The sequence below is a fragment of the Schistocerca americana genome, chromosome 10, assembly GCF_021461395.2.
Source record: "Schistocerca americana isolate TAMUIC-IGC-003095 chromosome 10, iqSchAmer2.1, whole genome shotgun sequence".
NCBI lineage: Eukaryota > Metazoa > Arthropoda > Insecta > Orthoptera > Acrididae > Schistocerca > Schistocerca americana.
In genome coordinates, this window is record NC_060128.1 from 186,264,203 (window position 1) to 186,285,915 (window position 21,713).

The following is a 21,713-nucleotide window of genomic DNA, read 5'->3' on the forward strand; positions in this document are numbered from 1 at the left end:
GCAAGAGTCTTAATCTGAGACCTGATTCTAGTGAGCCAGATGAGCAACAATCTTCAGATCAAATAAACTTCAGGTTGGTAATAACACTGGGTTTCGTGTGGGAAATGTGGAAATTTGGAACACGGCAACCCCATGGAGTGAGGATGGCAACTTCAGGGGTAAAAGGTTATGGAATATGAAGTGGATGTGGTTGGATGAACAGAGCAGAAGTCCAAAGGGCTAAGGACCCCTTACACAGACTGACAGGCTGACCAATCTACCAACCCAGTCACTGAACAGGTTAGCTTCAATCTGCTCACTTGTGTGTGGACAATGAGCTTGTGGTCGAGTCTGGGGTTTAAGGGCATCGCTCCACTGGTGAACCCCTGCCTACTTACACCAACCAGCCAGCACACACTCTACCAGTACTGGCAGGTAGGGTAACCAAGTTGATATTGGTGTCCACACACAAACAGGTCACGGCTATGGTTGGCGAGGGGGTCACTCACACTGGTTGAGCTGTGAATGGGCACCTTTAGATACAATCAGGTGACCAATGGGTTTGTGCAGACAACAGAGTATCTGGTGCCCAGGACCAACTTCTAAATTGTGCTGCCTCCCTCCCCTTATCCCTTCCTGCTGACATCAGTAGGATTCCAATCTGTCCCAACATTGTAGGTATCCTCTCTACTTTTCCGTAACTGTCGCATGTCCCCAAATGAGTATGGTGGGGCACACTCAAGCCCCTATTTTTCTGGTTTACTTCTATAGTTATACTTTTTATACGAGCTTCCTAGAGTTCTATTAACATGTTCTAAGATGAAAAAAAAACTTCTAAAAGCCACTACACGAGACAACAAGTACATTTACAAGTTCCATACCCAACCCCACTGATTTTCACCAGTGTATAAGGCAAACACTGTTAACTTTTAAATATTTTAAGCTTCAAGTATGATATTTGTAGTTTAGTTTTGGTGTGAGGATAAAAACTGACAGAATCTTAGTAAGAACTGCACATTTAATATATTAAGCACTACCTTTTGTTTGAGGTGTCCTGCCTTTTGGCTTGCCAAAGGTGGCACTGTCCTGACTTTTGACTTGCCAGTGGTGGCACATTCATGACTTTTGACTAGCCAAAGGTGGCAACCCTTAATATCATTCTATTTTTTGTTTAATTCTCTTCATTGATTAGCTGGTTAATTGAGATCAGAATGACTTTATAATGGAGTAAAAGGTACACATAGAAGTGATCGGTTATGTATGATACAATTCAAAACATGGAACAACACATAGTACCCAAGCAGCACTGCAACAATAATGTGATTCCTTTTTAATTATTCCATTGTTGGTCAGTATGAAGCTGAAACAAAACAGCCAATACAAAGTACACTCTTCCTACTTTCATTGCATTGCCTCACTTGGGAAAACGAGTGGCTCCATCTAGTAGCCTAAAACAAGAAACAAGAATCTCCATATCAGGGTAAGGGAGGTCTTAATGGAACTGTTGATCCACACATTTCAGTCTAAATCTCCTCGTGATTCTCCCTTTCACATATTACCCCCCCCCCCCCCCCCCCTCCTACTTTAGACCCCTCCAATCCATTTCCTACCTGTATTTTTTCTTCCCCCTCTACTTCACCCGTATCTTCCCTTTCTTTCTGCCCTTCCTTATTTTTTCAGAAGTCACAGAACTGTGGCCCTCCACCTCCCCCTGAAATGGTATCTATGACACACGCCCACCTGCAGTGCTTCAGTTATGCCACGATAAGCATATAATCTCCCCCCCCCCCCCCCCCACACAACATTTGTGCCATGCACTAGATTGCTGTTTAGGATGGAGATGGGCAATAGAGTCTTATCACTGATGATTCCAAAACCATACCAAACTGATTCTGCACAACACCAACTCTTCAAAATAGAGAAGTAGCACCAAGAACTCCGATCCTGAACATGAGCGAGCCCTATGGGCTTCAGCTGTGTGAACCAAGTGCACTATTTCTCCATAAATCATGTTAGCAAAAGATGTCTGCTTGGCAGTAGTCATTTCTTCTTTTGCTACTTGAATAAAATGACACTATAGAAATAACTCAGAGACAATGACTGTTTACAGCTGTGTGTTGAGGAAAAGGCTTCTTTTTGTAAGCAGAAGATAGATAAACAAAGGATAGGAGAACTTACGTGTCTCACTGAATTAATTCTTAAACTGTCTTTCTTTCTAGGTATATTTCTCATTCAGTTCTTGCACCCCTTCTGTGCCTGGACACTTTGCAGGGGCCTATCTTCCTACACCTTTGGTATGGCCTTCAGTAAGCCCTAGACTGATAGGAAGCTATTATATGTTGATAACAGACTGGTAAAGACAAAGGAAGTGTGTAAACAGGTTTCCTAAAGTTGGGTGACCTAGTGTGGTGTGGCAAAAGCCATATCTGATGTTAAGATGAAATTGGAAATGGAAGAAGTGAGGATAGTAGAATTAAACTGAATATGATTCTAAATTCATAAACCATTTCCTAAGTTCAGTATGTGGTGTCCACTGCTGAGTCCTTCTGTTTATTGGCATCATCCACTGAACAAGCCACACTGAATCTTATGCAGTAGAGACAATTTGAGTTAATATCGGTTTATTTTCCATACTCTCACAAATTCTCAATGACCTGTGCTACCCCTTCCATACAAATTCTTTTGGATATAGAGAAGTGTTACAAAACTATGGCAAATGGTCATTGCAGTGACAGAAATGCAGATATGAGGTAAGTAAGTCAGCAGTCCCAATCAGAACATATCTGGTTATCATACAGAGTGTCAATCACCACTTATTTTAAGAGGCAACAAGCAGTTGCAGGAAGCTATCAAATCATATGAGTTGTGATGTAGGTTTCACATATACTCCCCTATTCCCTAATGCTCTGATATCTATACTGTGTGTTTGGAAATTCCTGTTACAGACTTCTAGGACTTGCAAAAGGGAATGAGTATATAATATTTTGAATAGGAACCCATGTCCGGGAATGTACCATTCCTGTTCTACAATGGTATCAATTCAGATGTGTAACATGTCCACGTCAAATTCTATTCACAGTTGAATGTCAGTTCAGTAGGGATTGTGTCCTGAATTCGTGAAACAGCTATGTCTGGACAGACAAAAACCCTTGTGCCACACATGTTCGGGGATTTCAGAACTGGTTTGGTATCAATGTATGGGCAGGTATTTTGGACAGTCATATGATTGACCATAACTTCTTTCTCTCAAGCTACCTGGTCCTGTACACTTGATCTTCTTGCAAAATGTTCTGAATCCATTCTTGGAAGCTGTGCCATTGAATGTCCATCAGGAAATGTGGTTTCAGCATGATGTTGCCCACCTCACTTCTCACGCTCAGTTCAGAGACATGTCAACAGATGATACTGTGAAAGACTGATAGGCCAAGATGGTCCAGCCATATGGTCACCGCAGTTGCCAGATTTAAATCCTACAGACTACTTCTTGTGGGGGCGTATGAAAATTTCAATTTACTGGACTCCTGGCATATGTTCTGGCCGATGCACTAGAAACTGAAGAGACACCAGGTGGGATGAACAGTGTGTTCCATGTACAGGTACAATGTCTGTAACAATGTTGGTAGTCACCATATCGAGCCACTGCTGTAATGCATCAGTACCATCTGTATGTACAGCATGCTGGGGTCTTTTTTGTTTTGGAATAATGTAAACACGTAATGTTAAGTGTTAATACAAACAAATGTGCTTAAGTGATAAACAGTTGTTTCATTACGTTTCCTTTAGAATTGATACTTAATAAGTGTACTGCATCGTGCCAAATTCAGTTCCTCAAACAGAAGTGGATGAGTTAAACATCTGAATTGAAACAGTCATAGAATGGAAATGGTACATTTCTGGACATGGGTTCCTATTCAAAAGAATATGCACTCACTCTCCTTTACAAGTTCTAGAAGTTTGTAACAGGAATTTCCGAACACCCTGTATTTATTCATGGAACTAACACTGCGTTGTAACTAAGTCACCTTGTACTCTGTCCTACCTCTCAAGGATGCTTGTCAATATTCAAGAATCTGTGGAAGTTATAGTAGCAGAGTAGTAGAGGTAAGATGAAACTGGGCATTAGGTCTACAAGTATCCTCAGGTAGACCAGTGATAACATGCTTGTAAAAGCCAAAGATCTGGGTTCTCAGTTCATATCTCTGTCCATCACACATTTTTGCCACTCGAGGTTCCAAAGTGCGGACTGCTCAATCCAGTCTGACACTCAACAGGTGATGCAGCGCGCCGGCGCCACTCCTACCTGGTGGCGAGCCGCCAGCCCAGCATGTCATCTCTGCGACCGCCGTCACCGACGCCTTCCTTTGGTACTAACAGAAACCCATCAACAGTAGATAAGCTGCCGTCATCTTCTGATGGATAAGTAGAAGTTGCTCCTATCCAAGTGCCAGCACCGTGCTCCTAGAAGTTGTGAGCAGCTGTTTCAAAGATGTGCGGCATCTCACATCAAGTTTCCTGCCTGAACTTCCATTTGGATGTGCAGTTACTTCATTCTAGGCAACAGAAGCTTCTTCATGCTGCCAAAGGACCGTTTGAATGTGCTGGCTACTACTGTCACTTTTGTTTCACCTTGGGCTGTTCCTGAGGAAATGATCACAAATGACATTTCACTCACATAGCTATCAACCACTGCTTCATTGTCGTGCTGTAGCTCACCATAGATTTTTAGTTTATAGACATTTTAGTGGGATTACAATATTTGTCCATTCATTTATCCAAATATGCAACAATTTTGCCTAGAGAAATAGAAGAATTGTTTGATAATAAAGCTATGATTGCTCATTCCTGATGTTTTTATCATAATTTTGCAGCTTCCTTTGATAGCACAGCATAAAGTATGGGCAGGCTGCATACAAAAGAAATGGGCCCTCATTGCATCAAGCTGTTTCTAGCGAAAATTCAGATTGTTTTTTAGCACTCATTATGCAGATCTTAAGAATTTTGTATTGCTGTTAAATGCCATTTTTTTTCTTTTTATTAGATGGCAGAAGCACCTTTAGATATCTAGGCAGTTTTTGAATGTATGTGTCAATGATTCATAGTACTTTCTTTCTTATTTTGTTTTAGCACAGCGAAGTGTGCAACTTTAAACAATATCTGCCTGCAATGTTACAAAATGTATCACTTTTATTCAAATGAATGGAGTATTGTGCAACAAATTTGATCTGATTCATTTATGGTTTTATTAATTACTCTCTTAATTCCACATAAAATTGAAATGTGCATTTCTTACCACATTTCTAAGTTTCCATCAGTTATTAACCACTACTTCACTGTTTTGCAGTAGTATTTTTTAATTTTCTTTTGCCTTTCAGTGGAATTTTCAAATATATTTTTGTATTACTTTATCAAGGTGTGTGAAAATCATTGTTTACAAGAGAAGCAAGTGAGCACATAATAAACCAAAGAGCTGGTAGCACAACCATCCAACTACTACATTTGCTTTTATATTGGGTGTGCTTCTTCAGCAAAGAATATGCCAACAATGTAGAAGATGTTACTGTGAGTACTTAGCTGGCAACTTGCCAAAACTTCACATTTCTTTGTTCATTTCAACATGTTCCCTTTCTTTCACTACTGACGCTCAGATAGTTTCTCTTTGTCAATGGAAACAGAGGTAGGCAACTCACGTTCCTTCACATTACTGTGTTTCAAGAACTACCTGATCACAAAATGAACAAAAAATAAGCAATAGGTTACAGATAATACTGAAGAATTCATTCCAAAAATTTATGTGGAAATCTTAATCTTTATTTTCTGATTCTTGTCAAGTTCTCGAGGAATAAATTGGAAAAATGATAACTTCGCTGGTGAAAAAGGAAGTCTGTTATGGCTGGAACTGAATTACTAATTTACAGTTTCAGAAAATGAGATATCTCTATGTAGAGCAATATACTTAGATCAGCTGTTGTTTATGTGAACTTCTGCCACTAGAGAAATGGTAATCCAATACTACCAAAACAACCAAAACAAAGAGAGAGAATGAACATTCAGGATGAGGCTGAATTATACACACAAAGTTTTAGATATTGATCTAGGTGGTTATCTGATTGACTGAAAATAATGAATCTTTAATGTCCTGTACCTCATTATACATTTTTGCATTAGTTCAAAATGGCTCTGAGCACTATGGGACTCAACTGCTGAGGTCATTAGTCCCCTAGAACTTAGAACTAGTTAAACCTAACTAACCTAAGGACATCACAAACATCCATGCCCGAGGCAGGATTCGAACCTGCGACCGTAGCGGTCTTGCGGTTCCAGACTGCAGCGCCTTTAACCACACGGCCACTTCGGCCGGCTTTTTGCATTAGTTCTATTTTTAATTGTACAGTACCTAGAATACTTGCACAAATTTTTCAACTGACTCAGGTACTTCCTGTTGGTAAGACAGTTAAATACCTTGTTTCTCCCTTTGCTACTAGCACATTTAACTGTGTTGTCAATGTTTTCTTTACAAACATCACATGTACCATGCTGTATCACATGTATTTGTATTGCTTCAGAGTTATTCTGACTGCAGAACAGTCCCAGTGGTAATATGGCAATGAACTGCATTCATTAATTTGTAATGAGTCAGTGGAGAGTATGGGTACCTTACATCAAAACACTCCAAAAGAATTCAGATCAACCTCAAAAGTGTGTCAGCAGCGTTTTGACTCAACTTGCATACAGTCACTTTCATCCATATATAACTAATTAATGGGAAATGAAATAGCATAGAATAAATAGTGTCTATCTACATTGTAAGATATTTTATCAGAATAACCTCAATTCAGATGAAAAATGTTACTCAGTCTCAGTATATAGGCAGTAGTTTTGTTATGAAGCAGAAAAACAACAGAACAATGAATTTCTTGGGTGATATCATTCCTGGTATGATGTCTTTCCCATGTTTTGCAACCCTGCCAAACTGCAGAGAACTGGCATGACCAACAGTGCTATACAAGCATGTGTGTGTATATGTGACTGTCGTTAATAATGCTTCAGATTTTAATACAATTGCAGCTCAGAGAAATGTTGCTGCTTCATCTGGAATGAAATCTAGAATCTTTTCTAATAGCAACAAAAGCATCAATAATGAGCCGAATTTCAGTCATTGGCCTTTCCTGTGTGCTTACAAATTGTGTCCTGTCTGTAGTTCAAGCACTATGCCAGTTTCAGACAACTTGTCTACATTCATTCAAAACAAGCCTTAACAAACCAATCCCTGGGCGTTATATATCTAACATTTTATTTTGTTTTCCTATCATTGTGTTATATCTGGCCACTTAGTATGTTGTGCAGGAAGGCACATTGATCAGTTTTCAAGAAGGAACTCATATATGGAAATGTATGGCTTGTGCAGAGGAGAGTGCTGAAAACTGATATGGGTTTGCATTTCGCATTACGTCAACAAATTCAAAACAAGTAGTACATTTTGCTGTCTGTGTTACAAATGGGCTTTGAACTGCATACCTCCTATGCCTACATTGGTGATTCTGAGCCTCATGCACAAGAGACAATACATGTAGTTGTCTTTGAAGTATTTCAATCACTCCATGGACCTGAGCAATAATGTCCTCCACTGATGTTACAACTATGCCGTATGCCCTACTCTTCATAGTGACCCACAGAAAATAGATGAGAAGTGTCAGATCTGGCAACCATACTGACCACAGAAGCAGTTCACCCTAACTATAGAAGTAGTTCACCCTAATCCATTGATTGGGACATGCAATGCTGAGGTGATTCCACACACTGAAATTGAAGTACGTGGAAGCTCTGTCATGTTGCTACCACATGTCCATCCAAACATTTTGTGTCACTTCATCCAATAGCATATGCATCCTTAATAAATGTGAGGTAAACTGGTCCTGTTAGTCTGTCTGGCAGTAAAAAACGGTTCAAAATGCTCTGAGCACTATGGGACTTAACATCTGAGGTCATCAGTCCCCTAGATTTAGAACTACTTAAACCTAACTAACCTAAGAACATCACACATGTCCATGCCTGAGGAAGGATTCAAACCTGCAACCGTAGCAGCAGCACGGTTCCAAACTGGAGCGCCTAGAACCGCTCGGCCACAACAGCCGGCTGTTTGGCAGTAGATATGGACCAATGATATTGTCACCAATTAAACCAACCCAGATGTTAATATCAATTCTGTGTTAATCATGTTGAATCACCTGCGTACATGGATTTTCATCCATTCACACATGCATGTTGTGCAAGTCTAATAAACATTCATTAATCCATGAACAGCACCTACCTCAGAAAATGTGACTGGAGCATGCATTGTTGTAAATACCACTGCGTAAAATATACCCGTCACGTGTCGTCCTCCTTCCATAATACCTGGACTTCCTGCAGATGATACAGATTGAGCCAGAGTTCATGGACAACATGCCGCATGGCACTTTTGCCCATGTGTAGTGTCTGTGCCACCCACCAAGTGCTGGTGGCTGGGTCCTCTTCGAACATTGTCAGTACACCTGCCTCCAAATACAGTGTTTGAATTGAACATGGATGACCTACATCACATTTTGGCACCTACTAGGGCACAAACAGTACACTGGGGATAGTATTTGCAAGTACAAAGCACAAAGTGCTACTACTTTATGTACAATGGACACACCTGAGGCAGAAACTTTCTGGCTTCTCTGAGGCATCTCTCAATGGTTGCAAACATAGAATGATGTGGGGTATGTCTGTCTGGAAAACATTTCGCATACAATCTTGCAGCAGGTCTCCCACTGCAGTCTGCTTTGCCTTATGCAACCACCATGTCAGTCATTGCCGCAGCTTGTACTGGTACATGTTGCACTGTTGTCAACAATGTTACTGCACTGGCAGACCACACAAGATCCACAGTAGAATGCACACAAGGGTTGTGTGTTGAGGAATGAAGTTTATGTACAGGAACATTATTAGCCTCAGGCTGTCCTTCCGCAGTACACAGATGACTAAAGGGTTCCATACTTTCGGTATTCAGACACCAAAATGAATTGGAACAAACTGTCACAACTGTTCAATCTCAAACTCCAACGCCCTCCAACGCCCAAGCTGTGCCTTTTATGGATCTGTGTTTTTTCTTGAAAACTGATCAGTTTTCCAGCACAACATACTATGCATTGCTGGTGGGTTTTTATTTTTTTTTTTTTGGGGGGGGGGGGGGGCACATCCTGAATATGATTTATAAAGCAATTTTTCAATCTAAAATTCTCTTCTTAGAATTTTGTGGTCCTTTTTCACTCTGCCATAACAACTTGAAGGAATCTTGTCGTTTACAGGATGAGCAACTTAAGACATTAACCTAAAACATTGCTGAAACCACTGAAGATATTGAAACAAAGTTTTTGCATCTGATAATATATAAAGGAATGATTATTTTGCTTGATAATCAATGTTGATAATCATTTTTATAGCATTCAAGAGCCCTCAAAATGAAGAGTGCAGTGATCTACATCCACTTCCAATTATGTAATCACTGTGAAAAAGTCTATGGTTGAGAATACTTCCTCCACTGTACACAAATTGGGTTTCCCTCCCATCCCTTTTTCACATAGTGTGTGGGAAGAAAATTGCTTACATATCTATGTGTGCACTGTAATTAATCAAATCTTATCTTCACAGTCCCAACACAGGCAATATGCAGGGGATGTAGTATATTTCTAGGTTCCTCACTTAATGCTGCTTCTTGGAAATTCCTAAGTCGGCTTTCAAAGAATAGCTGATGTCTAGGTTTTTCAGCATCTCTGTGATGTGATGTTTCATATGATTTGCAGTGAAACTGTAAAAAAAATGTGGGTGGGGTGGGGGGGGGGGGGGGTAGTGGGAGGGAGGGAAGGATTAGGACTGTATTGAATATGAAGGACAAGACTGTCATCAAAAACATTCTTCTCTATTACCCATATAATATGTCCAAACAGGCAGTCCAGTAACATGCCAACAGCCATATCAGTATACTTCACTTTCTGAGGGCTTTCAGGTGCCATTAAATTCCTTTACTATATTTTTTAAAAAAATCACAGCTGCTGGAATATCATCATCATCTTCATCATCATCATCACAACCAACAACAACAACAACTACAATGAGAGTGCCTTCATCAGCAGCAGCACCAGGAACAGTTTTCAGTCACCAGCTGGGTCTGTTTTGTACATAAGCCCACCATTTTCCTCCATCCTCCCATCACCACTCTATCACCACCATGTTCCAGTCCTCTCCTTTTCTCCAAATACTCTCGTCCACTCCTTCCAGCCAACTATCCCTTGGTCTTTTACCTTGAAGGTTCAGTTCATGCATATTTCTTGGTATTCTATTATATGTCTGTACCACTTAAGCCATGCCTCTTCTATCCACTCATGTTAGGCTACTTCCTTTGCCACCTCCCTCTCTTCAGTTCTTATTCTGACCATACTGATACTATATACAGGGTACCCCAGGAGGAATGGTCAATATTCAGGGATGTAATGGGAATTATCATTTGAAGCAAAAACCTTTAAATGGATACACGCCCTATTCTGAATGGTTTCTGTGACAGAACACATTTAACGTATATTGTTATTTATTTTCTGTGTTATTCAATAAACTAATAGGTTTACACATGTACAACAGTTAGTAAACATTATAACACGCTCTATGTGAAATGGGTATAAGTTTTCCACATGTAATATTCAGCACACACATGTTCCTGGGACACTGATACATGCAGAGAGTCACTGTGTGCTGGTAGTACAACTACATTGCACCATTTCAACAATGTGTTGCTGTTTCTGTGCAGGTTATTAAACTACATGTTCAGAAGAAAAATGAGAACTTGAAAGAATACCTGTTTCAAGCAATATCCTAAAAACTCTGGTAAACAGTCTACAATCAGGAATTCGATGTGTCAGGAAGTGCCAACGGTATTCTTTGACAGCAACAAGAACACCACCATTGCAGAAGCCATAAACATACTCCATACTTCCATATTCTTCGTTAGTGTACATATGTGGCAAGTGTGGGTATGAACACAGTTAACCAATGCTTGTCTCTCAATCCCTTGCACTGTTTCACTCATGATGCAATGTGGACAGCTGTGCATTCAATGGGCTAGTTTACTAGCAGAAAGACATCCTTAACAAAGAGGTTGAAAGCAATGATATAGATTGGGTTAGAATAGAACATCAAAGAGTTTGGGTGGGTAAGACACATACATGCACAACATTAGCCCAAAAACAAATCACATCACTAGCCCAAAAACAAATGTTCATTAAATGTGTTCTATCTCAGATACCATTCAGAATAGGGCATACATCCATACGAAGAGTTTTGCTTCAAATGCACATTCCTGTCATATCCCTGAATATTGACCACCCCTCCTGGGACATCCATTATACAGGATGAAGGAAAGAATATGGTTATAAGGTCACAGCAGGGTGGGCAATGCTGAAACAAGCAAAATTTTCCAAACAACCACTGGTCAGAAATGCTAAGACCATGAAACAAAGACAGTCAGTGATGACTGTGCAGAAGTGTGTGCATTTAAACTAACTTGCCCCAACTACTACTTGTTATGCTACAAAGTGCAGTTACCAATTAAATTAGCTGAAGACATTGGTTTCAGCTGAATATCAAAGCTAGGCAAACTAAATTCCTATCCATACCTGGTTACATTCGACACAAATTTTTTTGTGTTTTTGCAGAAACAGCACTGCAGTAAGGTAGTCAAGGTGTGGTGCTGTATGGTACAATGTTATTAATAATAAAAGCTGAAGGTCATATATCTTAATTTCTGTTATATACAGAGAGCATGGATGAACATTTACTCTAACAAGTTCAGTATATCAGTAAATGTGATCAAAACACTCAAACATATTTGCTTACTGGACGAACTTCAGCATGCTCAACACTGACAGACTCTCAGTTTTTTGGTTGTAGCTCTATATAATGCACTTCCAACCTAATGTAAACTGGAAAATTTTGCTCAATTCAGTATTCTCTGTCATGTTCTGACCTTATTTGTGTTTACACGTAAAAACATCATGAGCTGTGACTGCACAAAAAAGCTCATCCCTTTGCATATCATCAGTAGTTATAAATCTCATTTCAATATTTTTGGACCAAATGAGGTGGTGCAGTGGTTAATAAACTGGAATCATATTTGCAAGGAAGGTGCTCAAAGCGCCTGATCAGTGATCAATCTCTTATGATCTCATTGTGACAAGGAGGCCCTTAATTTTGATTCCTATTTTTCAATATCTTTTGTGGTTCTGGGAATATTAGAGGTAAACTGTTCAAGTAACTCACACAGTGTATTGCTGCAGATGCTCAAAACTTACGTTACTGCTTTATGGATCTGTCAAGCAAGCTGACTCTTTTTTCCAAATTCTCAGAAGTTTTACGTAGAGAAACTTGCATCTTGATACAAAGCGAGTGCTTGTCTGACACACATAGTCAAATGAATTAGAATGGGATGATTTTACTGGGCACTGGCATGGTAAACCCTCCTCTTACATATTTCTTTATTTAAATGTTCATTATCTTTCTAAATATTAGAACACTGAACCACAAAGAAGCATGATAGCTCAGAAGATATGTAAAACTGTAGTTGCTTTTGTTGCAAAGACAAAAGTGTGGAATATGCACTGAATTACTGTATAATAAAATTTAACATATTGAAAATGCTGTTAGGTATCTCTGTGTGTCTATTGAACATCTTCTCGTTAATTTGTAATGCTAATGAACAAACGGAACAGTTCAAGTTCCTAGGCGTTCGGATAGATAGTAAGCTGTTGTGGAAAGCCCATGTTCAGGATCTTGTTCAGAAACTAAATGCTGCTTTATTTACCATTAGAACAGTATCTGAAATAAGTGACAGTTCAACATGAAAAGCAGTCTACTACACATATTTTCATACGGTTATGTCGTATGGTATTATTTTTTGGGATAATCCTTCTGATTCAAAAAGGGTATTTTTGGCTCAAAAATGGGCTGTTCGAGCTGTATGTGGTGTAAGTTCGAGAACCTCTTGTCGACCCCTATTCAATAGCCTGGGAATTCTGACATTGCCCTCACAGTATGTATTTTCTTTAATGTCATTTGTTGTTAGCAATATAAGCTTATTCCCAAGAGTTACCAGCTTTCACTCAGTTAATACTAGGCAGAAATCAAATGTGCATGTGGAATGCACTTCCTTTACTCTTGTGCAGAAAGGAGTGCAGTATTCTGCTGCATCCATTTTCAATAAGCTACCACAGGAACTCAAAAATCTTAGCAGTAGCCCAAACACTTTTAAGTCTAAACTGAAGAGTTTCCTCATGGCTCACTCCTTCTATTCTGTCAAGGAGCTCCTGGAAGAGCTGAAAAATTAAGCAAATTCCAGTGTTACATTGTTGATTTTCTTTATTTAAACTTACGACTTGTTGCCTGAATATTTTTCTTATATTTCATTTTATCTGTTTCTACTATCATGTTATAATTTCATGTATTGACTTGTTCCATGACCATGGAGACTTCTCCTTAATTTGGTCCCATGGAACAATAAATAAATAAATAAAATTGGGTTTAAATTTACAGGAAGAATATCAGACCTCATTGTTGTTTTCTGCAGACTACAAGAATAAAATCTTCTCATTGGCTGAGCTGCACCAAGTCATATGTACAACCCAATCTTTAAATGACTTCCATTGCATCTGTCATCAGATGTAAATCTTATATTGGAGTTATGACTGTGTCCTCTATAGTCTCTATAGTGAGAGGACAGAAAGCTTATGGGATGTAACAATGGGAACTTGGCAATTTGAATATCTGTGGAAAGAGTATTAGCAGTAACAAGACAGTGTCACCTGTAATTCTCTCTGTCTAATTAATTAAAAATAATGGTGACACATCCATTGTCCCTCCATCAATTGTGACCTTTTTTGGGATCGTAACTAGTCTCCACACATACAGTAGCCATTGCTAAGCAACATTCAATGAGTCCCTAAAGCCTCACTTTAAGTTATTTTCTCAAATTTTAATTAATTTTTTTATTAATTCCTACTGAGAAGTAATTTGGACAACAACAAAAATTCTCTTTTTGATTGTGACAACACCACCCACAGACACGGAGAACTAATAGCTGTGGAAGGAGGAGTTAGACAAATTCACCATGATAAGGCATGACTATGCACTTCTTTAGCAAAAACTCAAGTGATCCCAAAATTTGGATTTTCTGCTGCTGCCATCCACCAAACTGTGCAGATGAGGTATCAATTTCATTTGTTAAGTCAAAAGAAGAACAGTATTCAGAGACAACAATAGTGACTGCACGTGAAGAAACTGATGTAACATTGCACTCTTGACATGTTTCAAATTCAAGAGTTAATTTCAAGGACAGCACAAAGCATCTATCTATGTTAATGAAGACTACTATGAGTAACAAGTCTTTATGAAGGAGAGCAATTAATTGGTTACAATAGAGGGAAACATTCCACGTAGGAAATATATATCTAAAAACAAAGATGATGTGACTTACCAAATGAAAGTGCTGGCAGGTCGACAGACACACAAACATACACACAAAATTCAAGCTTTCGCAACAAACTGTTGCCTCATCAGGAAAGAGGGAAGGAGAGGGAAAGACGAAAGGATGTGGGTTTTAAGGGAGAGGGTAAGGAGTCATTCCAATCCCGGGAGCGGAAAGACTTACCTTAGGGGGAAAAAAGGACGGGTATACACTCGCACACACACACATATCCATCCACACATATACAGACACAAGCAGACATATTTAAAGACCAATATGTCTGCTTGTGTCTGTATATGTGTGGATGGATATGTGTGTGTGTGTGTGCGAGTGTATACCCGTCCTTTTTTCCGCCTAAGGTAAGTCTTTCTGCTCCCGGGATTGGAATGACTCCTTACCCTCTCCCTTAAAACCCACATCCTTTCGTCTTTCCCTCTCCTTCCCTCTTTCCTGATGAGGCAACAGTTTGTTGCGAAAGCTTGAATTTTGTGTGTATGTTTGTGTTTGTTTGTGTGTCTGTCGACCTGCCAGCACTTTCATTTGGTAAGTCACATCATCTTTGTTTTTAGAGCAATTAATTGGATAGACAAAAAATCTACTCACCATGCAGCAGCAGGAAACACATATATAAAAGGCATTATATTTGCAAGCTTCTGGAGCCAGTGGCTCCTGCTTCTGATAGAAAGACTGAAGGGGAAGGAAGATGGGCAAAGGAAAAGAACTGGTGGTGTTTGGGAAAAGGTGTAGAGTTCAGAAAAGTCATCCAGAGTCCCAGATCAGAGGAGACTTAACAGACGTCATGAGAAAGAAAGACTCCTTCTCATCCAGTCTGGTAAGTCCCCCCAATTCAGTGTCCTAAACCTCGCCAGTCCTTTTCCTTCATCTTGCTTCCTTCTCCTTAACCGTTCTGCCAGTAGAAGGAGCCACTGGCTCCAAAAGTTTGCATAAATAATACATTTTATATGTGTATTTTCCTGCTGACACTTGGTGAGTAGATTTTTTCCTAGCAGTAACTATGCCAGCATCTTCTGGCTACTAGTACCATATACACTTATAAGCACCCAGCTACTGATTTCCATAAGTTTCCTGTCCTCTTCTATATATGGAGGACAACATCAAAAACCTAGGAGTGAGTTTTACCATGGGTGACGGTGGCAATAGTCTTCACGAAAAGCTTAAGTTCTAAATCAAATTTCAAGTGGCTTTGTCACTGAGAAGATTTTGTCCAACAATTATTTTAGCTTGAGCATCTAACAGTAGCTGCCGTGGCTGATTGCCAGAGTAACAGATCAGAAGCATTTTTGCCGCTGTGGCTGTGCTGTGAAGCTGATGTGCTGACCCGACATATTGCTTCCTCCAGTTTGCAGGAAAATAATAGATAGTATGAAACTCTGCTTTTCTTTTGCCTTGTTGCAACAGTCATCAACTTCAGTGAAGTTAATACCAGCAACTCATCTGAATGATATAATTAGATCACCTATACACATAGGCTGTAACTAAAAGTTGTAAGTAACAAACGAAAAGAAAAGGACCACATCTTGTGGACATGAAGGGGGAAATGGAATGGCGCGTAGATCTGCTGACATTGAAAGAGAGGAGCCAATGTTCTACGATTTCCAGTCTTTAGCAAAATGGAAAGCAAATGTTAGGTGAAACTGAAACATATAAAATTTTAGAATGTGCTACATTAAGCCGATTTGTTCACCAGTAATGTATGGGCACTCTAAAGCAAAAAGTGTGAATTGCGTAAAGGTAATAACTTTGAAAAAAATCAAGAAATCCTGCTTTTTTCAGACAGTTGCTTTCTCTGGCTAATAATTTGTCTGTCTAATTATGCTAACTTCCTCCAAATCTCATTTATTGGATCTACTTGTTTGCTGTTTTCCATACCTTGCACTTTACGAATTTATCTTGATCAAAATGCCTTGACAGATAATTTTTCTTTTACATCTCCACACCCTTCCCAAGCCTGTCGTTATCTCCGTTTAACCTTCAGCTGTATATTACGGCCTGGTTATAAAATTCAGATTTCGATACTCAGCTCTTGAAGCAACTGTCAATCCAGTCCCAAAAAAGCACATAGCTTGGTGTTGCTTTCTCATCACATTTAGAAGAGAATAAAAATTACTAATATATTTAATTTGCACCAGAATCAGTAAAATGTCTCATATACATGGGGCAGACAGCTGTGTTTGATGAAAACATAAAGCACAATATAGTACTGCAAAACAAGCCAGAAAATAAGAGAAGTTATGACCCTAAAAATAAATAGTTTAAGGTATAAAGTGCCACAACATTTTATGATGAAAGGTGCAAGCAAAATGCGATAACTGTTTCACATTGTTTCTGGTGTGCGCTCCTTATTGGTATAGTAAACATCATGACAGTCATTTTAAATCATACATTTAGTAAACCAAAAACAGAACTTAGAACAATGTCATTTCATAAAATTTTGTAATATCTCTTTATTCTCACAATAAAAAAAAAAAATGCACATCACATAAACACCACATATTCATGAACACACCATACACACATGTACAAGGGTCCTTTCAAGTGCCCAAACTTACCTTTTTTTTTACTTCAAGAAAGCAATACTACTGTTTTATTACAGTACCTTCTGTTGTGCAATGCCCACTTGCCATGCTTCAGAGAGTAGAGTTAGGTCAGTATACTTCAGGCATTAGAGGCCTATCTCTGACCACAAACTGCTTCTCAGAAAAGGCTCTCAATGCGCCAGCTTCTACTGCTGCTTTACAGCTTTGCTAGTGCATTTATGCATTTGACTTATTTAAGGTTATGAGCTTTTAATTTTTAGGCAGTCTGCTTGTAGTGTAAGTATTGCAGGTGTTTATAAATATTCCATTCATACTGGGAGCTGCTTAAGTGACATTATAATTTTATCTCAAAAGTGATAAACAATTTTAAAAATAAACATGAATTTAAATGCACAGGTATAAACAGGTTCTTAAATTAATTGATGTTCTCTTCACATGACATGTATCATATTCATCTGACAAAATTTGATATATTAAAAGCAATGAAATATCAAGTCACGGGAATGGTTTCCACTTCTTATGTTCAATGTATAAACATGAATGTTTCTCACAACCTGTTGACACAGATCATCTTACAAAAAGATTATTCCTTCTCATTGCCTCCTTATCAGTAAACTTTTTACAGAACTGCAGGATATTTTTTGTGCTACTAGCTACACAAAGGGTTGGTTTGTGTACCACAGATGTGGGTGTAACTCCAAAGCATGTGACATATGAGGGGAGGTGAAATGTTATTTCTTCCATATCGATACTTACCTATATTTAGTCAATAATACTGTGTGCTCACTTGTGTATTCATTTTACAGTGAATGTCATGTGTTACAAATGTAGATTCAAAATATTGCCAATATACATTAATTTAGGTGTCAATAACATGCAGAAATTCTGTTTCAGTAATTTTTATTTATTCTTATTATCATCTTTTTTGAGCATTTGTGAGAATCATTTGAAACAGACTATTGCCTAGGTTTAAAGAAGGGTATGGAAGGTAGGATTAGAAGGAGGGTGGCTGTACTGAGAAAAGTAGCCAGCCTGAAACGACTTGTCAAAATAGAAAGCTGAGCTCAGAGAGGTCAGAACAAGATATTAACCTGGCACATGCACTAAAATCCAGAAATTACAAATAATAACAAATACAAGAGAATATATATTGTAAACTGGAAAGTTCAGAATCCCAGAAGACACATTACAAAAAAGTAACAAAATTGTAAAATCCCTTCCCCAACAGCAGATCGGTTATCAGGAGATATGATTACCCACAGGAGGCACACAGGCTCCACAGTGATGTGATATGCTCTTTGTGAGAAGATGGTTCAAGTACAATTCCAGAGAAACAGAAATCCTGAAAAGTCATTGCTTTGACTGATAGACTACACTTCATCTTCCCTATGCATTCCAGACATTCTCTCATAGGACATAGATCTGGAAGCACCAATGATGTGGCCATAAGGTGGATAGTGCCATGCATCCAAGAAGATCCTCCAGCAGATCAGCTTGACGAGCAAAGGCTTTACCATCCACAAAGAAGAACCCTGTACCAATTGCCTGTTGGAATACAAACAAATTTCTCTGAACCTCCAATAAACATTTGATTGCTTAACTCCAAATCCTGAGATAACTGTAGCCTCTGCAGTTACTACTGGATTTTTCAAGCAGTTAAATCAAGATACCCGAGTTGCTATTCTTCACCAAACTATCACAAACATTTCCTGTAGCTCAGAAATAATGCCAAAGCATTGATACATTGTGACACATTCAGTATTTCACAATGCTGAAACTGAGATTTACATTTTACCTTCTTGATGGTGTTTACGAGCTCTACCCTGCAAAACAAGGCCTAAAGTCTACCTTTGCAATGTTACATAGCAATCCTCACTCTGCCCACAATGAAAGTGCACACACAATTGAGATCTGCATGTCTACTATGTTGTTTCCTCTTTCTTTGAGTCACTCATTATTCACAGCAGAAAATACTCTTTTTCTATATAACAGAAAATTCTGGTTTATACGCACTAGTGTGTGTGTGTGTGTGTGTGTGTGTGTGTGTGTGTGTGTGTTACTCATGCAGAACCTTATCACTTCTGTCAGCCTTTGCAGCCCTTGTCTTCTATTCTAACACTGTGTTTCAGTTCATTTACATTATCCAGAATGAATCTTTCTCTAGCGCAGTTTATACTGTAATGAAATTCGTAGACTGATTGCATGCTAGACTGGGAGATGAACCTCATTCTTTGGCTTTCACCGGCGAATCCTTTAAGAACTGAGACACCCATGTTAACTGCATGGTAGAATCGTCCAGACACCATAAAGAAGGTAACACATAACCCTTAGTCTCACTAGTTCTGTATGTGCTGCAAACTGCCTTTTCAAGGCTTTGGCCCGCAAGTCCAAATCTGACACAGTTTAGATATTGCAGAAATGTTGCAGAAATATCAGAGAGCAATCCCTATTGATATGGCAATAATTTTTATTTTGTTGTTGGGTATGCTTTCTGCCATCGCAAACATAATTTGCCCTGTGGGATGAAAATTCTATATACCACATATCTGTGAATCATTTAAACTTTGTTCTGTGTGTTGTGTCTCTGGCGTAGAGTCAGTGATTCAAGCAGACATCTACTTAGACAAATGTAGAAAACCACCAAACAAATGATAATCAGAATAATTTCCATTATAGTGGCGTGTAGATTCAGTCTGTGTCTAGCTTACCACCCTGTTTTGCAAGCCAGTACTCAGTGCATTAAACTATATGGGTGAATCAACAGGTCTAATAATCATTATAAAATAGAAATGTGAACATATTCACACAAGTCAATGATGAAGATGCAAGAATCAGAATGGCATTATCTCAGATGTTTTATACGTATGTGGTAACATCCATGCCTAACAATATTAAGTATGTCAGTCACTCAAAATGAGAATAAAAATACTCAATGCTCAATTTATACTGTTATACAAAGGCACACTTTACATCATGATTCCATTTATGGCAGCTCAGTAGAAAACAGAGATATATGAATTTCAAATTTTTCAGTATTCTGCCTGTCATCTAATTTCCCGTTCATACTATATCATGCACACGTAACCTTTTGCTGTTATTCTGTCTATTAATATTCTTCACTTACCTGGCCTTATTGTCTTTCCTAATACCATACTGCAGTTGACATGGGTCTAAACTACCTGCTAAATGTGATTTTTTTTTTATTTTAACACTAAAGTAAAAAGCATATGTAACAAACATATATGTGTACTGACTGCTCAAAAAATTATTTACAAATTAAGATACAAACTAAATCTCGTTCTTTTAAATTATATGTCTGGTAAATTCAAGAAAAAATATTGCTCTCTTGACAAGTCATAATTCAAAGGCTTTGCATGCATGAATGATTACTCCCACAAGAGTCTTTGAATTATTACTTCACAAAGAGAGACTTTTGTTCACTCACTTCTATCATTTCCCAGAACATCTTTCCATCTAACACCAAGATAAGTGAAGGCTAATTGTACTTTTTGCTTTCTAATAGTGGTATACTTATACTTGTTAGCTATCTCTTAAGTTTTGCTCTCAGGGATACATGACTTTCTACTCATCCCATACATTAATGCAAAAGATGCAGGTGATACTGACAGCAGACAACAATCCCCATTTGTCAGAATTTCAGAGTGTTGGGATTTTTACCTCCAACTCTGGAAATAAGAATTTTAAATGTTATGTGGTAATCAATCAGCAAGTCAGTTTTACCTGTCATCCAAGTAATTCAATAGCTTTTATTTTTTAATGATTGCTTTACACTAGTTTGAATCAATAATGAACAATAGTCCACACAAGTCACTCACTAAGTTCTGGTAGTTGCACTATTACATAAAAAATTAATAGTTAACCTGAATGATGTACTTATGGAGATGCTGCTCTTAAAGACTGACAGTGCAAATTTGAGTAATGAATTCCAGAAGTGTCTGTAGTGATTCCACTGTTGTGGAAAACATTATTTAAAACTATACCATCATTTGATTTGTGAAAATAGCCTGATTGCATTGTGGTGACAATGGATGAACTATCTTCCTCTCACATGAAGTTAAAATCTTCTCTTAGAATTTTCAGGCCTCAGAAAAGTAAAATTATTGCATATTGTGCATAGCATTGCATTGCTGATTTATAATTATTTTTAGAAATGCCTACTGTTTTTGCTGTAGAGATATATAGGAATTCGATCTTGGTATCACTGAGTTATAACTGCTGTGAGGGTTTCAGAGCTTCACATTAAAACACTGCTGGCGCCATGCATATACAACTCTTACTGGACCTACCTTCACCATGCATGTTACACAGAAAAGAGAACAGAGGAACAAGTAGGGATGCCATCTGCACTTGATGCATTATACTAGTAGAGCATGCAGCAAAGTGGCATGCTGCATGGAGAAAGTGCTGATACAGCACACCACTTAAAATTAAGGTGCCTGCAAGCATGTATGTTCTATCTATAGTTCTATTTAACTTTATGTTTGCAAATTATATTATAGATGAAATAAGGTCAAACAATGGAATATCCAGGATGGAATGTAACATTATGTAGTAAGGTCAGTTTGTTAAGTATGACATCTGACCATAAATGACCTTTGAAAATTTTCAAGTGCATTTGACACATT

At 38.4% G+C, this 21,713-nt stretch overlaps 1 protein-coding gene across 4 annotated transcripts in view; it reads left to right on the top strand.

The window, feature by feature from the left end:
* The window catches only part of LOC124552557, a 276,969-nt gene that overhangs the window by 227,490 nt on the left and 27,766 nt on the right, over positions 1-21,713 (top strand). For 2 of the 4 annotated variants that reach the window (XM_047126876.1, XM_047126878.1), the window contains exon 8: positions 4,251-4,343. The exons of the other annotated variants lie outside the window; for them this stretch is intronic. In XM_047126876.1, coding sequence (XP_046982832.1) covers positions 4,251-4,343 — 93 coding nt within the window. The remainder of the gene's footprint in view (positions 1-4,250; positions 4,344-21,713) is intronic. 4 annotated transcript variants of the gene reach the window in all.